This window comes from Melospiza georgiana, chromosome 14, assembly GCF_028018845.1.
Source record: "Melospiza georgiana isolate bMelGeo1 chromosome 14, bMelGeo1.pri, whole genome shotgun sequence".
NCBI classification, from domain to species: Eukaryota; Metazoa; Chordata; class Aves; order Passeriformes; family Passerellidae; genus Melospiza; species Melospiza georgiana.
In genome coordinates, this window is record NC_080443.1 from 20,756,959 (window position 1) to 20,776,317 (window position 19,359).

At 43.0% G+C, this 19,359-nt stretch overlaps 1 protein-coding gene across 5 annotated transcripts in view; it reads left to right on the forward strand.

Annotated features, from left to right (window-relative positions):
• Positions 1-19,359, forward strand: part of NFAT5 (nuclear factor of activated T cells 5) — a 55,156-nt gene that overhangs the window by 23,681 nt on the left and 12,116 nt on the right. For 3 of the 5 annotated variants that reach the window (XM_058034478.1, XM_058034476.1, XM_058034477.1), the window contains exons 3-10: positions 5,565-6,123; positions 10,483-10,675; positions 13,776-13,966; positions 14,771-14,943; positions 17,677-17,811; positions 17,984-18,036; positions 18,652-18,784; positions 19,275-19,352. In XM_058034478.1, the coding sequence (XP_057890461.1) occupies positions 5,565-6,123; positions 10,483-10,675; positions 13,776-13,966; positions 14,771-14,943; positions 17,677-17,811; positions 17,984-18,036; positions 18,652-18,784; positions 19,275-19,352 (1,515 nt within the window). Of the gene's footprint in view, positions 1-5,040; positions 5,103-5,564; positions 6,124-6,147; positions 7,322-10,482; positions 10,676-13,775; positions 13,967-14,770; positions 14,944-17,676; positions 17,812-17,983; positions 18,037-18,651; positions 18,785-19,274; positions 19,353-19,359 lie in introns of those variants that run through there. The other 2 variants (XM_058034480.1, XM_058034481.1) reach the window with 2 other exon arrangements.

A 19,359-nucleotide genomic window follows, 5' to 3' on the forward strand; every position in this document is an offset into this window, starting at 1 on the left:
GCAATTTCTTGCATTAAATGGCTGCTGTTATTAGATCAGAAAGGCTTGAGAACTACTTTGTGGCAGGAGAATTCCGTGTTCCGTAAGGAATAATGGAAAACCAAGGTTGTGAGGGACAAGATGAGTCCTATTGTGCCACGGCTTGGGCACCTCCTCCTGTTGCAGCATCTTGAGGGCCAAGAGCAGTTCTTGACTTCTTAGGGAAAACCCACCCCTGTATCTAAAAGATCAAACTGTTTCAGTCTGTTTGTTGAATGGAGGTGTTCTTGGCCAAACCCACTGGTCCAACAGCTCCTGCAGGGAGCTGGGGAGGTGCTGAGGGCAGGCAGGGCTTGGAGAGAGCAGCTGTGGGTCCCAGAGTTCTGCTGGCTTGGAATCAGCCCTTACACTGAGTGGGAAGGATCTGAGATCCATGGAATTGGTGTGTGTGAGCCACTAACAAACAAAAGTCCTCCTTAGATACCTAAACTTGAGTGTTAATTGAATTATGGGAGTCATAACAAATCCATTGATTGATGTATTTACCCAAAGTATAATAATACACTGCTTGGGTCAGCATGGGAATGTAAAGGGGAATTTACACTGTTGGGCTTAATGTAAATTAAATTAACCTACCTATCTTGAATCTGAGTGTGTTTAATAACTGGTGAATTGGATTGCTTTATGATATTTGCTGGGATGCTAGTTTTTTTCTCTATTAATACACTTAACTTGCATTCTAGCTTCGCCATTCAGAGACAGGCATCGAGTGGTGGGTTGTGTGACAGTGTCTGTCAATAGTGAAGACAAATAGTGCCAGAGACACTTAACCCATCCAATCTCACCCAGGGTATAGGTCGGTCTTGTTTTCAGACTTCTTCATAAGTCTCTTTTCTTTCTTTCTTTTTTTTTTTTTTTTTAATTTTTAAATTTTTTTTTTTTTGTTTATTTCTGAATAGTGGATTGATACTGATTTGAAACTAAACTTTTTGGAAAAGTTTTTGACATGACATCAGTAATACAAGAAGAAGAAAAGTAGAACCCCAAGTTTGGCATGTGAGGTGTTGAAAGCAGGTTTGCAGCCACTTTGTAAGTTCTGGGTTTTACCTTTGAAACCTTTGACAACACAAAGGTTGATGGTGGAAATTCTGCAGTTTCCTTCTGGGTCGGTCCTGAAATTGTTCTTCTGTGTCCAGGGGTTCAAATAAACCAATTAACATAAAAAATCTTACCAAGGACATGACATGTTAGATAAATCAACACATTTAATCAAAGTTATACTTCACATATTAAGCTTATACACCACTTAATCCTCACCCTGTGGGTGAGTTTTCATTTTTGACACTTGTTTTCTGCACAGAACGTAGAGGATACCCTGGAATGCAGGGGGAGTTCAGAAGAAAGAAATTAGCTCTTTAATGGCTTTTTGCTTGTCCTGGCTGTCCATGCACAGGTGACTGGAAAACTTGTGAAACCAAAAATATCTGCAGTTTATTTGTTTATATAATCTTAAGATTTCCAGTCTGGGAAATGACTTGCTTTTGCAATTAAAAAGCAAAGTCATCAGGACACTGTTTGTGTTTGAGGACTTGGTAATCCTTGTTGTGTTTAAGGGTATTTGAAAAGAGTGAACAAGGATTTCAGGACTGGCTCCACAGAGGTGTTACCTAAAAAGACTCCCTTAATGTCAAGTAGTGATTTTTTTTTTCCCTCTCTCCTGCCTTTCCAAACCTTTTTTTAGAGGCTGAATGCCTTGTTTGACTTCACAGGAGAATAGGATATAGAAAATACGTCATTGCCTTGGTTGCTAATGCAGAAGGTAATAAATTTTCTTTGGTTTTTTGGTACTGAAAAGAAAAAGCCTGCCCTGGTTTACTCACAGGGACACTCTATGTGCTCCCTTACTTTTAGTCCTTGTGCTGGACTGATTGGTAAAATTCTGCCTCTTTTAGGGGAGAAAAACTTGTAGCACAGGCAACAAAATCTGAATTACTTCTTCCAGCTCCCTTTGATGTCACAGTGATGGCAGTGAAGAGCTTCAGGAGGTTTAGTTTCAACAGTGATCACAGTTGCTCTAATGTGGAATATTCTTTTCTCTTGTTTTTTATTTAAAAAATGAGAAAAAACCCCACCTTGTGATGCTGATGCACATTTCATTTCTATTCCTGAGGCTGCACACTTGCCATGATAAGCTCTTGGCTTCTGTTCAGTGTCATTGCTCTGAAAGCAAGTTTGATTTTGAGACTGTGTTAAATGAAATATATTCAGTCTTCTATTTCAAAATGTACCTACTCACTTAAAAATACATCTATGTATTTGTCATTGCACGCACTGTTAAATTGCAAAGTATAAATTGCAAAGTATAAATTGCAAACCATGAGCCACCTGTGCCCATTAACCTGTGTCTAAAGAAAGTAAAATAAAAGGAGTGCTCAAAGCTGGGGAAGGTGTGTGTGCTCTCACCTTGTAAAGCAACACAAGTTAAAATTACCGAATTACTTGTTTTCCAAAATGCAGCATGTTCATCCAAGAAATCTCTGTTGGTGTCAGATACAAATGTCACTGGCTTTGGAATAAAATGATGGACCCAAATGGGAGCCATGTAAAGCACTGTTTATTCATTGCAGTAACGTGGTGAATTCTTATTTGATTGACCCAGTTTATTTATTAGTTCAAAGGAAGATGAGTTGGCTCAAGGCCTGCATACTCTGAGGAAACACAGATTTCACTGTTTCTTACTGTTTTCATAACTTAAAATGTTACTGAAGCAATTACTAATTTTTCTAATTTATGCCTCCAAGAGTTTTTAAATCTGTGTATTTGACTGTTCCAATACAGCCAGTTTATTCAATTTGCTGTAATATTTATCATACTTTATGTATGGATAGTAATGGCATTGATTTATTATATAAGGCTAAAGAGAGGTTTTCTTGCCATTACTGTTGAATTTGGGTTTATTCCAAAATCTAATCTTACCATTGCACAGGGGCATCTCTGGTAAATGGAGGAGAGTGTAACCAATTTATAATGGACAATGTTTATTTACTTTTTAAAAGTATAAAAGCCCACATGCATGTATTTATACATATAAGTGCTTTTAACTTATAGAAAAAGAAAGGAGGAGAAATTGTTTTGGAGAGCAATAATGATGATATTGCCATAATGATAATATTTCACAATGCTGCACCCTAAAACAGCACTACCATCACCAGCTCTTTTAGCTTTGTGCTGAAAAGCATTTGGTTCAGTGATATATTTATTTTTTTCCCTAGGAAAGTGAGGGAAAAGTGCAGGTTTTGCATTCCTGGCCAGGAGATGCACTGAAGCCCCAGCTGAGCGCAGTGCTTGGTGTCCGTGGCCCACGCAGAGCTGAGCCCGGAGTGTCCAAGGTTTCCTTACACTCCCAGGATTGGTGTGGTTGTGTAAATGTGCCTTTAATCTGTTGGAGGAGGATCCTGCAGCCGAAGCCCTGCTGCCTGTTCCATGTGTGTTCCATCAGAGATTCCATGGCCGAGTCCCTGTCCCTGCCCCGGGCTCTGCCCCGAGTTCATTTCTGCCTTTCCAGCCCCAGCCCTGCAGCTCCTGTGCTCCAGGGGTCCCTGGGCACACTCACTTCTGCTTCTCTGAGGTATCAATGGTGGATGGAAACCAATCCCCTTTACCAAAACAAACATCCCAAACAGCGACGGGCTGTCTCAACTCAAAGTGGCTGCAAATCAGCTCTAAATATTGTCACTGAAATGAATACCTAGATTTGATAGTTCTTGCCAATCCTATAAATGTTTTTGAAAGAAGCATTAATTAATGCATGATATAGAAAGGAGAAATTTGCCTTTAAATTGGAATGCAAAGTGACTGAATTCTCCAATTTCAGCCACTGTATTTGCCAAAGAACAAGCTGGGAAATGGAACTGGTATCATTCAGCTGCTCCTGGTTCACTGGGAGGCTCAGGGAAGGCAGAGTAGTTTATTGATAAACTAATGACCTCTAAATTTGACAATCTGAAGTGGTGTAAGTTTGCTTTTACATTCATTTAGGACAGGAAAGCTGTAGGAAGCAGTAGTGGTTTAAAAACTCTCTATTATCAGTCATTGATACTCCCAGTAATTCCCAGTGTAGGCAAGTTGGCTGAGTTTTACTGTTAATTAAATGTATGTATCATGACTGAATATGCTTCATTCTGTTACTTTTAAATAACTAAAACAGTATAGACTATACAGTATAGACTAACAGTCCAGCAGTCTCTAAATCTTTTAATTAGAAAGACTGTTGTAATATTTTGGATTTAAAAAAAATCCCAAGCAGCAAAAAGGAAATGTTCCTCTTAGTAACTGAGATTACCTGTATGACAGCAGTAAGTAGCTGAACAAACATATAGGATTATTATGTATATACTTAATGCACAATTTGTTTCCAAAATTAGGTTATTTCAGTGCTTCTGGTTTATCAGGTGTGGGTGGCAGTGCAGAAATACAGAAAACAGGGTCTCCCCACAGAAAGCTAAAATCTGACTATAAAATTCAGTTATTCCTCAGTGAGCTACAGCTGATTGAAATAAATACAAATGTTTGAATGGCCTGCTTCCTCTGGGATATTTAACTTAGGTATGCCATTGATTTGTCCTTTAAAATTCTTCAGTGGTGTTCTCCAGAAATCTTCAGGGGTTTGGTGTAATAATTTTCATGTTTCTAAACCAAATTGAGCTCTGGGACCTCTGCAGAAGTTGTAGTCACAGTGTTGGACATCTCCTGTTTAATGTGAATTTTTCAGAGGTCTGTCCCAAGCCATCTCTGTGGAAGGGACCAATAAAGTCTGAGAGAAATTGGTCCCAGTGACTGAAGAAGTCAAATTACAGAAATTCCCAGTCCTTGGACCAGCGTGTCTCCAACACAGATATTTCATCCCTGTTCTGAACCTTCGAAATCAACAGCTCGCTCGTAGTGACTGATACCAGTTCCATTTTGCCTACCAACTCAGTTGATTTTATATTTTATTTCTCATTTATGATGGAATAATCAGCAGCTCTTTTTCTCATTTATTTTCTCATATTTTTATTCCAGGATTTGCCTCTGAAGCAGGGAGTGTCTGCATTAAAAATGACCTGTAGTTCTCTGCTTCATAGGTTAGAAACTTATTTTAATATTTTGTGGCTAAGCACAGTCCCATCTTTTTCAAAAACAAAAAATTAAAAATTTCCAACAATAAATTGTTTAATTGGCGTTGAATGTGGATTATAAGCACTTTGCTTTGGGGCTATTTTAGACGAAATGGCTTCTACACCAATAATTAGTCCAGCTGAGGCAATGAAAGCTCTGTTTACTCGCAGCCATTTGTACAAATTAACGTTAAGTCGTAAAGAAAAATTCGATTCCAGTGGATCGTGCTAAGACTCGTTTGGACATTTCCAAAGCATTGGCCAGGCTGTGTTGCTTTAAGCACTTCCATTCCAAAACCGAACCAAATTCCAAACATTTCTTGGGGGAAAGCAATCGGTTCCTAAATCACCTTGATCTCACTGGGACTGCTATAGCCAGCGCACGCCGCGCCACGGGTCCTGTATTTACTTGTGAATTGTACACCGCAGATGCTTCTTCAGCTCCCTCCTCTTCCTCCATGGGCGGTGCTTGCAGCTCCTTTACCACCTCTTCCAGCCCTACCATTTACTCTACCTCAGTCACCGACAGCAAGGCTATGCAAGTGGAGAGCTGCTCCGCGGCCGTGGGGGTAAGTAGCCGAGGGGTAAGTGAGCAGCAGCTTCCCGGTACCGCAGCCCCGCCGCCGGCGGCCACGCCGAAGCGCCACACTGTCCTCTACATCTCGCCACCTCCCGAGGACTTGCTGGACAACAGCCGGATGTCCTGCCAGGATGAGGGCTGTGGATTGGAGTCAGAGCAGAGCTGCAGTATGTGGATGGAGGATTCACCCTCCAACTTCAGTAACATGAGTACCAGTTCCTACAATGATAACACTGAGGTGCCACGTAAATCGCGCAAGCGCAACCCAAAGCAGAGGCCAGGGATCAAACGCCGAGATTGCGAAGAGTCCAACATGGATATCTTTGATGCCGACAGTGCCAAAGCGCCTCACTATGTCCTTTCTCAGCTCAGCACGGACAGCAAAAGCAACTCAAAAGCAGGAAATGGGTTGGTATCTGCTTTTTTTTTTTTTTAATTTTTTTTAAAGAGAAAACATTCTATCTCCATATGTAAACCCAAACTAATAAAAGTGCCCCCGTGCCCCGGCAAATGTTCTGCTTAGGTTCTCACATAAACCCCTCCATTCTCTGCTGTCCCTGTCATGTCCTAGCCCAGGATAAGTTCTTCCTGCCCCCAGGAATTGTGGCTGTCCCTGGATCCCTGGACGTGTCCAAGGCCAGGTTGGACATTAGGGCTTGGAGCAACCTGGGATAATGGAAATTGTCCCTGCCCATGGCAGAAGGTGGAACTAGATCTCTTGAAGGTCCCTTTCAACACAAACCACTCCATGATTCTGTGATAAGTTCTCGTTAGACTTGTTAATCTTTATTTAGAAGATAAAGCTAAACTCTCCTGCAGCAATTAAATGCAGCGCTGATGAGCTCATCTGTTCTTTAAGTGAAATTCCCTAAAGGCCACACAATTCCATTTATAAAATGGCAATGAAAATGTATTTAAAAAGAAAGACAGGAGTTGGTGCACCCTGAATGTTTTTTTGCAGGATTTTATGTGAGGATTTCAGTCTGTACACTTCACCTGCTGCTCTATTTGTCAAATAGAGATAGGGATGGGAGTAGAAGCTAATGGTTAATGTCTCATTAGGATTTCTTATAATTTAAATTATCACTTGCTTTACTTTTTTATGAAATGTTAAGACAATATGGTGAACCAGTTTTTGGTTTTTCCATGTGAATTCACTTCTGTATTTGATTTTTTCAGAAATAAATCTCTAATGCTGTTTCTCTCTGTGCTTCTGGGTCGTGTGCGTGTGTCTGCCTGGGCACGCCTGGGTGGTGGCCCCTCATCTCCCACTTCACACTGTTCACTAAATGCATTCCAGTAGCTGCTCAAAGAGGACAGTTCCATCAGTTTGCAAGAGTGTGTTGATGCATTTCTTTTTTTATTTTATTTTTTTTAACTTGCTGCTTCTTTAGTACCTTTAAAGGGGTCAAATGGATAGATTTGGCTCTTTTATTTTGGGCTTTTTTGGGGGCAGGAGTGCATTTTGGTTTCACTTTTATGTCTGTGCTTGCAGTACGTTCTGACGTTCATCACAGCAACGGTGAATATTAAAATTTGACTGATGGCAAAGATGATGAACTTCTCATATCCCAAAGGGAAAGAGCCTGGAGTCTGTATTCCCAGGGTCAGTGCAGTTCCATACTTAAAATTTCACTGTGAAAAGCAGTTCTGAGAACATGTCCTGAGTGTGCTGCTGCTTCCTGGGCATGGTGGCCTCTGGCCTCGGGGTTTTCACCAGCCAAAATCAATGGTCATGAAGTGAAATATTAGTACCCGGTAGACCCTGGGCAGCTTGGGATGAGGAAGGTGCCTCCCCCAGCTCCGAGGGACCAGGCTGGTCCTTACAGAAGGAAAAGCTTGATGGAAAGACAAGAGCTGTGCCACTGTAAGCGTGATCTCAGGGAGGTTTTGTAAACCATGAAAATATATGTGAGATCTTGGTCTGAAAACAGAATAAGATTCCCCAAAACCACTGGGCTGACCAGGGAAATCCGTGGGTTCTGTGAGTGCACAGGGGAAGAAGGTGGAATATTTTTCCTTATGTGTCTCAGGCCAAACTGAGCTGCAGGAAAACTCCCAAGTAACAGAACCGTCATTGGAAATAAACCTGTGGGGTAAGAAGTGGCCAAGGTCTTAGAAAACTTAATTTTGCTGTTGGAATATGGAGACTTGGCCGTACAAATCTGGGTCACCATAGTGACTGGAGTTTTTAAAGCTTCCCAGCCTGGTGGAGTTCAGCCAAGGGAGTTCATTTACTTTTGGCTTAAAGAAAAGAGCAAGGAAAACTCCTGTGCTCCGTGGTGAATGGAAATGGCATTTGCCCCTAAAGAGACAGTTGTTGTCAAAAGCCAGGAAGAGAAAGAATATATTCCTGTGGAAACTTGGAATTTGTGAGAGCCTTTTTAGAAGGGGATGAATTGGTGGTGATTCAGGGCAGACTCAGGTTTCCGTGGTCTCACTTTCACTTTCAGGTCTGCCCTGAGAACAGGACCAGGCCAAACTCCTCAGGAGATCTGTTTGAGCATTTGCCACTTACATTTATTCCTTTTAAGAGATAGAAGTGCTAGATTAGATGACATTTTGTCTGGTAACTATCATGTGTGCATATGAAATGTACAAGTGTGAATACATGCTGTATGAATAAACTGAATTAAAATTAATTCATTAATTGAAAGGATGTTTTAAGTGATTCATCCTGTATTTTGAGGAGAAAGACCACTTAGAAGTTCTGGTAAAGGGTTTAAATTGCCTCCAGGTTTGGCTAGTTGTCTGAAAATAATGATTACGTTTCTAGAGAGAAGACCAAAATAATTGTGAGGAGCATCTCTCTGCATAAATACGATCATGATAAAATATGAATATGCTGACAGTTAAGGTAGTTGGGATTTAAGGGTATAGTTCTGGACAGGTCAGTGTTAATGTCACTGCTGAAACGTGGCACTGAGAGTGTGGTAAAGGTGAATTTCATTTTGATGGCCAGCTCTCCAACATCTTCCTTCAAAATTCACCTATATCCCAGTCTGCCCAGTGACTACACTGAGCAGAGTAATCAGGACTGCTTGGCAGGAAGATAGTTTTCTTGTAAGATGGTATTAACGTTATTTTGCAGGGTTGTATGCTAGTGTTTATCTAGTTCCTGCCTCTGCTGGGTACTGGTTGAGGATAAGTATTGGAGGCAGCCAGGGCTGTGGCTGGGCTGTCCACAGTGAAGTACTTGACCTTCATGGACAGAAAATGGGAATGGAAGTCATCCAAAGCACCAGCACTCTCTGTTTTAACCCTTTTTTATGTGTGGTGAAAGGTTTTGGAAGGCTTAATGAGAATAGGAGTGTAGCAAATAGGATGTGTTGCATTAGGCAGAGAGTGATGGTTTTAGACTAAAAGAGGGTTGATTTAGTGTAGGTCAAAGGAGGAAGTTTTTTACAAGGAGGATGGGAGGCCCTGGCACAGATGCCCAGAGCACCAAGGCCAGGCTGGACAGGGCTTGGAGCAGCCTGGGGCAGCGGGAGGTGTCCCTGCCATGGCAGCGTGGCACTGGATGATCTCTAAAGGTCTCTCCCAGCCCACACCGTGATGATTCCATGGCTTTAGGACTGTGGGGGCAAAGTGCCTGAGCTTTCTTGGGCAGGAAAAGGGGCAGGGCTGGAGTGAGGGGCTCCTGGTGTGCACAGCCAGAGCTCTAGGAAGGGGCTGCATCGTGTTTGTCAGCTGGTAGGTGAGAAGGTCAGGGAGAGCCTCATGCAGTGGCAAAGCTCCCAGGGAACAATTTTGAAAAAAACGTTTTCACCCTTTTTGAGAAGGAAAAAAATCCTGGATAGATTACTTCAGTAACTTGCACGTTGAAACAGGATTTGTTTTTTAAGCAATCCACACTTGTTATTTAAAACTGCTTTCTTCCCAGGCATTAGCTGTTAGAAACCGTCTTTTGCTAGGAGGAAAGAATATGACATTTGCATGAATCATGGAGCCCTTTCCCTGCCTGCATCATGTACTGTGGCAAATTCACATTTCCTAGTGGGAAAGGAGTTTCATGGTCTTCAGGTTCATTACCAAATCCTGGTCTGAGCAGGATCAAGGGTTATTTCCCATTGTGCTCTAAAGGGAACACAACATGTGCTGCTAGACTTGGGAGGGCTCCTTCATCCTGGTTTTAATTATGGAACTGAGAACAAGCCACTACATCCTGTGAAACCCACCTGGAAAGAAAGGCCTTGTGCATACACTGATTTAACATTGGTGCAATTATGCCAGAGCTTTAACAATAACTAATTGGGTTTTGGCATGAACTGGTCACTCTGTTTAGACAGCAGTCGGAGCTGGAGTTTGCATGGATGTACAGGTTGAGGTGGAGACAGGCATGAGGCTATTTTCCTATTTAAAGAAGTATCATTTAACCTTAAATCCATCCAGTGTGTGTGTACGTGTGTGTTTGTCACAGCAGCAAAGCAGCTTGCTCAGGCTGTGTCATAGACTCTGAAAAAGCAGGTTATGAACCGCCTTCTGTTCGTTAACATCGTTTAATGCTAATTGCTTTTCCCTTCCTTTATGTTTGCTCTCTGAAAAGCAGTTCCCACGTGCTCTGGATGGAGGAGGCAGGGAAGCACCGTTCCTCTTCCTCCTGCAGGTCTCCTCTGGCAGAAAGAGAATTCCAAAGTTTGCTCCCAACTATAAATCTTCCAGCAGTTAATACGCACTCTTTGCCTTTGTAGCTTTGCTGTGATTTGGAGTGTTTTTACCGGGGAGCTGCTTCTCACATCTTCTTGATGGTGTGTTTTGACTTCTCAGAGCATCAGAGAACCAGAAGGGAGCTGGAGGGAAGAAGACCCCCATGTTGTGTGGTCAGTACCCGACCAAGAGTGAGGGGAAGGAGCTGAAGATCATGGTGCAGCCAGAGACCCAGCACAGGGCTCGGTACCTGACCGAGGGCAGCCGGGGCTCCGTCAAGGACCGGACCCAGCAGGGCTTTCCCACCGTCAAGGTAGGCTGGCCAGGGGCACTGCCTGCCCAGGGCAGGCTCTGCAGTGCTCAGGGGCAGGCTTGGCTGCAGGGCTGCACAGGGTCTCTTCTTGCAGCTCACGAGTCCTGCTGGCATCACGGAGTTACAGCAGGAGGGAAGCTGCATGGCCAGGCGGGGATTTAAAATCTGGGATGCACGTCCTGTTAGGCTGCAGTTCCATGGACTGGGTGAATGCAGAGACATTCCATACCTACAAAAGTGAGATAGTGAAATGCTCTGGCTGTTTGATGGCTGGTGACAGTGGGCCATCATTGTCCAGTGGTAGTAAAGACATAAAAACAGTTTTCATTAAAAAATAAATTGTAAAGGGGATGTTTGGGTTTTGTTGGTTTTTTTTGACTGGGATTTTTTTTTTCAATTGCTTGGTGTTTTTTTGCTCTTGTTGTTAATTCAGCAGTATCTGAGTTGCTGTGTACAGTGACTTTCAAGTGAGTCATGGAAATCTCACTGAGGTGTGTTTTACAGTCCGTACTGCTCAGTGTGTTTAGCGTGGTACAGGTGGAGGTAGATGTGGATTAGAACTGGAGAATGGGGGCAAAGAATGAGGCAGCATTTATGTGCACACTTGACAGTTGCAGCCTGTTTACTCTATGGACTTTGATGCTTAAAATTCAGGTGCTGGAGGCCTCTTGCTCTGAGGAGAAGCACAAGAAGATTACAAGGAGATCTTTGACATTTCTGCTCAGGAAGGACTCAGGCTGTCCCTTCAGGGATTACACATGAATGCACAGAGTGGGAATTTCCAAGTCTTGTTTCTTTCCCGTGTAGCCTGGGGAAAGCAGTTGGCGAACTTGAGGGCTTGGGAAGGTTTCCTGATGGAAATGGTAGAGAGGCTTACCAGGAGCAAGGCTGGGCTTGACTTAAGGTGGCAAACAGAAGAACTGATGTTAAATATCCTCCCACAAGTGATTATGAGAGTCACCACGCCAGCACCACACTGGCAGCGTGGCAAATGGCACACTGGGCATACTGGGAGGAGTGTGGCGAGCAGGTTGAGTGAGTAGACAGATAGGTTTGTTATCATATAGATAAGGAGGGCAAAAGACATTTTAATATTTTTTCTTAGTTATGTCACTTTGAGAAAGCAGCAAAGCAGTTCTCAACCCAAACTAACCAGGTCCACAAGGAGATGTTTGTGACACAGCCCATAAATTTGTGCTGACTGCTGCTGACAGAATACAGAAGTAGGCTTATCTTCAAAGTCCTGTTCAACAGTGTTAGGAACACCAGCAGCCCTTCACTCAGTCCTCCTGAGTAATGCAGAACTCCAGTAAAGTTTCATAAGAAAAGAATCCATTCATATCGGCCTGTTGCTATGGGGATTTAGTGCTCATTTATGTGGATTTTCTTAATGGGCTTTTGTTCATCTGAATTTCCTTTTAACTCCTTTTCCAGTTACCCTCTAGCACCCATCAGTGAAAATTCTCTTTGGAAGAGTCTCATGTTACTGAATTCCTGGAAGTTCCAGTTTGCTTTACCAGTAGGCAGAGGAGTTCATACCCTGCAGATAAAACTCTGCCAGGGCTGCACAGACAAATGAGTCAGTGAATCTTCAGGAAATCTGAGCTAGTGGGAAAAAAATACATTACAGACAAAGGAGTTTTTTGTTTAGTTTGTGGGGTTTCAAGGTGGGGAGGAGCAGTGTAAAGATGTTGGTGCTCAGCAGAGATCGGGCTTGGGAGCGGCTGCGGCGCGTGGCCCTGACACAGGCCGAGGAGGAGAAGCAGGTTCAGTGGCCATTTAAATAAAACTGATCCTGGTGACTTAGAACACTCAGTATGCAACATTAAAATTGTATAACCAAGCCTTAATCAAGGGTTGAGCCCTTTGTTGTGAGCTGTGCCCTTGGTTCCCATGTGGATGCCTGTGCTGGGCCAGCTCCAGAGATCCTGGGGCTTTGCTCATCTGTGACAGTCACATTTGCTATTTGCTCCTCTTGGAGATGAGCACACAATGATCTTACCAGTATTTGCTGGTTTATTCATTTTTTTCTTTATTCAAACTTACTACAAACTTCAGAATTACATTTTTTAGTGTGTCAGGGAATAATTCCCCAAGAGATTCTGCAGAGGATTCTGCTCTCACTACTGAACCTGGAGCTTCTTTCTAAAGGTGCTGCCTGAGCTTCCAGGCCTTGAGCAACAAATGTGTCTCAGTGGAAACACTAAAATACTCATTTTATCTCCTAGAATGCTCTGGCAAGGAATTTCCATCTCTGGCCTGCGAATTTGGCAACAATCTAATGGTTTTTTCACTTGGAGTATTTTTGTTAACTATTTCCTAAAAAGAAGAATTTCCTTTGTAATGCAATGTCCAAGTTTACTTCAGGACTTCTTTTACCTCAGAGTATTTTTATCTGTGGCACCAGTGGGATCCCACTAATAAAAAACCATTAAGAGGCCACAAACCGTTTCATGCCAGGGTGTTGAAGTTACAGAAATGAATGTATTTTTTGCTGACAAATTCTGGGATAATTTTGGCTTGCACATGAGGTTGCAGGAGGATGTTAAAATGTCTGACCTGCTCTTATTTATGAAGCATTTCAGTGAATCCTGACATTGTTACCTTTTAAATAGGAGATGTCAGGTTACCATTTTTAATTTTTATTTTGATGTCTGAAGGAAAGCTGGGCTTATGCAGTTGGATGGTTGCACCATTCAATCACCCATTTCTCCCTCTGCTTCCCTTTCATCCCGTTCTGATTCCTTTAGGGGTTTTGCAACTATTGGAAAATTCTAATCTGGTTTCACAAGGATTTCAGAATGTGTCTGGCATGAAGGTGGGGTCCTGGAATGCACATATTGAGCAGCAAAACCTCTTCACCTCTGGAATCAGCCCAGGAAATGTTCTCTTTCTTGGCTGGCTGGTGGGTGTAGATGCTGGGGGGAAGGGGGAATAGTCACAGTTGGGGTGGGAACGGGAGGTTGTAGGAGACATGAGAGTCACAGTTGGGATGATTCTGTCTGGAGGCAGGCGGCACTGAGCCTGCTTTAGAAGCCAGCTATGAATGATAACAATTAAAGCAGTGCTCCTGTGCTAATTTTCCCCCTGGGTGTTGCAGCTGGAAGGCCACAACGAGCCCGTGGTGCTGCAGGTGTTCGTGGGCAATGACTCGGGGCGCGTGAAGCCGCACGGGTTCTACCAGGCCTGCCGGGTGACGGGCAGGAACACCACGCCCTGCAAGGAGGTGGACATCGAGGGCACCACCGTCATCGAGGTGGGGCTGGACCCGAGCAACAACATGACACTGGCGTGAGTAGCTCCTGCAGGAGTGTTTGCCTTGACCAGCTGGGGTTTGGGAACTGATTGCCTCTGTTGGATGGGGTACAGTTCAAGTCTGAACATCTCGGCGCTCTCCTCCCTCTGCTCCTCCGCTCTTGCTTGTAATTCAGTGTACTCACAGCAGATAGCAGGTGGTCCCTGTGCTTTTGGGACACAGAACCCGAAATCCTGGGTCAATTGCAGTATTCTTCTTTTTAACACATCAGGCTGTGTTTGCTGCTGCTGTTCTTGGTTTTTTTGGCTGTTTTTTGCTTTAAATCATTTTGCGTGGAGCCTGTCTGAAAGCCACCACTGCATCACTCACCTGGCCCTGTACATCTCCCCTAGGACCACACTTAAGGGAGGACTTATCTGTCACTTCCAAGTCCCACTGAACATAAATAATATGACTACAGTAAGTTTTTTTGTACTCCTGCTTTCTTTAAGTGAATGCAGAATATTTTGAAGCAATAATCCTGCAAACACAGATCTCGCCCTGGGGATGGAAGAATGAAGAGCTGTGATTCTAAATTGAATGCTTACCAGAATTATATTGCACTTTCTGTTTTATTCATGCTTTCATATGCCTTTCTGCCATGATTCATCATCCAAATTAGGCAGGGTTGAATGAAAACTTGAAAAAGGTCATAGATTTCATGTAAATAAAAAGAAATCTAATAACGTTTCCATAATTACCTCAAGGCTTTTGACTTTGGCTTATGAAACTACTTGAGAGACTGTTAAAGCTGCTGAACTTACTAAACTATGAAATTGTGCTCTGTTTTGTGTTGTTAGGGTGGATTGTGTGGGAATCCTGAAGCTGAGGAATGCTGATGTGGAAGCCAGGATAGGGATTGCGGGCTCCAAGAAGAAGAGCACCCGCGCTCGGCTCGTCTTTCGCGTCAACATCACGCGCAAGGACGGCTCCACGCTGACCCTGCAGACGCCTTCCTCCCCAATTCTGTGCAGTGAGTGTCACACCACCGCGCTGAGAGCAGGGGGTCTGGGCTTTGCTGTGATCTCAGCATGGAAGGGGTGTCCGGCACTGGCAGGGGCTGCCCAGGGAGGTCTGGAGTCCCCAGCCCTGGAGGTGGCACTCAGTGCTCTGGGCTGGGGTCAGGCACAGCTTGGGCTGCGTGGTCTCCTACTTAAATGATGCTGTGATGCTGTCAAAATACCTTGGGTGTAGAAAACCAGCCCTGTGTTAATCTGTCATAATCTCAGAATTGCTGTAGCTGAAATCAAGTGGATTGATTTTTATTTATGGTAGGGTAATAGTTAAAATTATTGTCCAGTGTTGAAAAATAGTGATACAGTTCCTGATCTTCAGTTCAATGAATTTTTGCCTCGTAAGATTTCACTGGTTTTGTCATGATTGCTTTGAGAAACGATGGTTAGTACTTTGAGTCTCTTCTGTATTGTCACATTCGTGCCTCAGCTTTCAGTGCTAGCCAGGACTTGCAGTAAGTCAGCAGGCCTGGCTCTCCCAGCTGTGGTCCTTGCGTGGGCCAGAGGCTGAATCTGTTCTGGTTCAGTGCAAGAACAAAACTTTTTATAGCTCTTTATTAAACTGCTCTGTTTAGCACGAGCACAGATGGCTGCCTTGGCTGGGGAGGTTCCTCTGACCAACAGGGAAAAGGGGATTGTGGAATCATGGAATGGTTTGGGCTGGAAGGGCCCTTAAAGCTCATTTGTTCCACCCCTTATCTTGATGAGTGGGATGGAGAGCTTTGTCTGTGCATGGAGAGAGTAGAGAAGCTCCTGGGCACTCGTGTTGTGCTCCTTCCATGGTATAAAAATGATTTTTTGGGGTTATTTTTTAGAAGTACAGTCATCTTCACAGCTCCATTCCACTCAGTAGACCATGGTGGTATTTCACAGTAATGGAGTATCTGATAGTAATTTTCAGATTTAAGATAAAACCATTTTCTATAAAATCTCAAAACCATTCCTGAGTGTCTTTTGTTTGTAACTTTCTGGTTAAAGATAAAATTATTTTACCCATAGAAGCAAAGGGAGTGAAAGTCACCTGATGTTTTCTTTAACAGTCCAAAACTTGCTATTGTGAGTGGAAGCTGAAAGTCTGAGATTAAGCATTTAGAGACTGATTTTAAAATAGGCTGTTGAGCTAAAAAAAGCTGTATTTGATGCAAAGAGTAAATTGGTTTGGTTTTTGGCAGGCTGGAGTTTGGTCACTTGCTAAGAAAATATTCTCAATTGTGTAAGTTGCTAAGAGATTGCCCAGGAATTCTACAGAGTCTCCACTGCTGGAAGTCTTAGATCACAGAAACAAAATACTCTGGTCAGAATTGTGTCTTTGGGGAGTATGTGAATAAACTGATCATGGTGTGAAGGTTGGGAGGGGAATTCCTGAGGCTCCTTCCAGGACTCTGCTTCTTTCTTAACTCACGCCAGAGCTACAGGGACTTGCAGTAGACCTTGGCCAAGCAAATAGTGCTGGCACATGCTACTGGCTGATCAAAATGGCATGAAATGTGTTGTTTATTGAATATAAATCATCTCCTCAGGCACATTACACTGGGTTAGTTTGCTTACTGCAGGTATGTAATGTACCTTCACAACAAGGTTTGCATTTACACTCATGAGAGCCTGTTCACACTGTGTTTTATAATGTTCCTGAAACCTTAGAGAAGGCATTAAGGAGCTGCAGGCTCTTTATTTGAGGGCTGTGTTTTAAATAGGCTTTGTTAACTTGTTAGCAAACCTAAATCCAGTTACTCTTTTCATGTGCCTTGAGCATATTCAGTCGTTGCGTAACGGTTGCCTGGGAACCTGCAGCCAGAGTTGTAGAAAAATCCTCTCTGAAAGGTCATTAAATAATTTGGAGTGGTACAGGATGTGTGTTCTGCTGTGTAGTAAGCCCAGAGAATATTGTTATTAAACACTCAAAGTGGGCCAGGCAAGTGCAGAAACACGAGTCTGGGTGTGTGCCCTGGGGAGGTGTGTGAGGAGAAAAGGTGGTTGAGGAACCTTTGTTAGAAACCAGAATTATTTTATATTGAACGTGTCAAAACACATTATTTTAAAATGTATCTCTGTTTAAATTGTCTACTCATTTAGCCCATTTGCATTTAGCTCATTTGTATTTAGCACACGTGGTCCTATTTGATTTAAGGTTCAAGAAGAGTAGGAATGGTTTGCAGCAGTGGCAGTTTATGATAAGAATGATATAAATCATCATCTGGACCTCTGGCACAGGGGCATCCAGGCATGTGTGTCTGTAAAATCACATCCTCTTGGCTTGTTAATTTGATTCAAATTGCTAGAATTACCATCCCAGAGATGTGAGTCTGGCAAGGGTTTGGAGGGGACCTTGAAGCTCATCCCATTGCACCCCTGCCAGGGGACACCAGGTTGCTCCAAGCCCTGGGTTAGTTCTTGCACCTGACAGAAAACTGTGGCATGTAAAAAATCTGTGCAAAACCCCCCAGGTAATAGGAGAATTACTCCTTCTACTCTTTTCCAGAGCAGAACAAGTGATTATTGTGCTTTCTGTGAGCTCATTACATTTGATGAGGAAATAATAGGAATGGTTATGTTCTGAAGAGTTTGTCATGAAATGCATGATAAAGAAAGAAGCTCAGGAGTTTTAGTTGTTCCTTCATAACCCTGTAAGTAAAAGTGGTTTGGTTTGGATGTTGATGTTCTCTTGATTCCAGACTCTGTTTTTTCCCTTGCAGCGCAGCCAGCAGGAGTCCCAGAGATCCTAAAGAAAAGTCTCCACAGCTGTTCAGTGAAGGGTGAAGAGGAAGTTTTTCTGATTGGCAAGAACTTCCTAAAGGGAACAAAAGTGATTTTCCAAGAGAATGTTTCCGGTTAGTGTGAAAGCAGGGCTGGCTTGGGGTGCTGAGCAGAGCCTGGGGTTGGGATTCACTGCTGGGTAAAGCTCAGTCAGAGAGAGCAAACTGAGGAGCAAAGGCACTGAAACAAATTTCTCGGTGCAATTTTAGGGTGTGCACTAACCCAGGCTTTTTAATTTTCATTTAGATGAGAATTCTTGGAAGGCAGAAGCTGAAATTGACATGGAATTATTTCATCAGGTATTATTTTAATGTATTACCTTTATTATTACTACTATTGTCACTACTACTACTACCACTACTATTATTATATTTTTAATTTAAAAAATACACTGTCTGTTTCCAAGGAAAAATTAATCAAGCCTTTCCCTCTTTCTGTGCATTTCTAGGAATAATAATATTTTTTTTCACATAAGGTCATCTGTGAGTCCAGTGGAATATAATTTGGCTTTTACACCAGTGAAATTGTTCAGTGTCTAATGAGAGCTTGGATCCCACAGTGGGTTTGCTGAGCAGGTCTTTGCCCTTACATGCAATGAAATTAAAAGTTCTAATTCAGTTTTCCATGGAAGGAGATGGTGTGTACAGCGTAGTCTTTATAACTGGCTGAGTTTTGTTCCACTTTGAAATGTTTAATGGAATATTTAATCTTTTTGACACAATAAGTGTCTTTATGGACTGTTTAGTTGCAAATGGTGTCAGGAAAGTGCCATCAAGGGCAGTACCCCACATGTGCATTGCCCCCAGTGCCCTGGGCTTTTATTCATGGTGGTTTATCAGCCTGTTTCTGTCTCTTGATGTAAGTAAGTAGAATTTAGATCAGTGGTAAGAGAACGTGGTGCTTTTGCCTTGCAGAATCACCTTATTGTGAAGGTGCCACCATATCACGACCAGCAAATCACCTCAGCTGTCTCGGTGGGAATTTACGTGGTGACCAACGCTGGCAGATCTCACGACGTGCAGCCCTTCACCTACACTCCAGAGCCAGGTGTGTGGGCAGCCCTGGGGGAGCAGGGCCTGTTCACCTGCTCAGCAAAGGGCATCTTACCAAACCCCTCTTGCTGGACAGTGGTGCTCTGTGAATAATGAAATCTAAACACGCTGCTTTTCTCATTTATGTGCCAAATACCTCAAATTCCAGCTGTCTTGTGACAGCTCTTGTATAGCAGCATCCATTTCTAGTTTAAGGATCAAAATGGAGCTGAGCAGGATAAAAAAATCAACATATCCCATACAATGCACCAAATAACCAAGAAATCCCAGCAGGCTTTATCCTGAGGAAAGCTGCAATTTGCCCACTTCATGTATTTCAGTTTATTTATTTATCTGTATCACAATAGACAGTGCAAAGGTTTGTGTGGGTTTCAAAGAACTGAATTTCTTTAAGCTATAAGGAATTGTTTTGGTGTGCTTTGTGTTTTTTTGGCTTGTTTGCTGATTTAACGTAAGGAAGTTCTCAATGTGTTTTGTCTCGGCAGCTGGGACTCTGAATGTTAATGTGAAGAAGGAAATCTCCAGCCCAGCCCAACATTGTTCTTTTGAAGAGGCTATAAAAGGTACTAA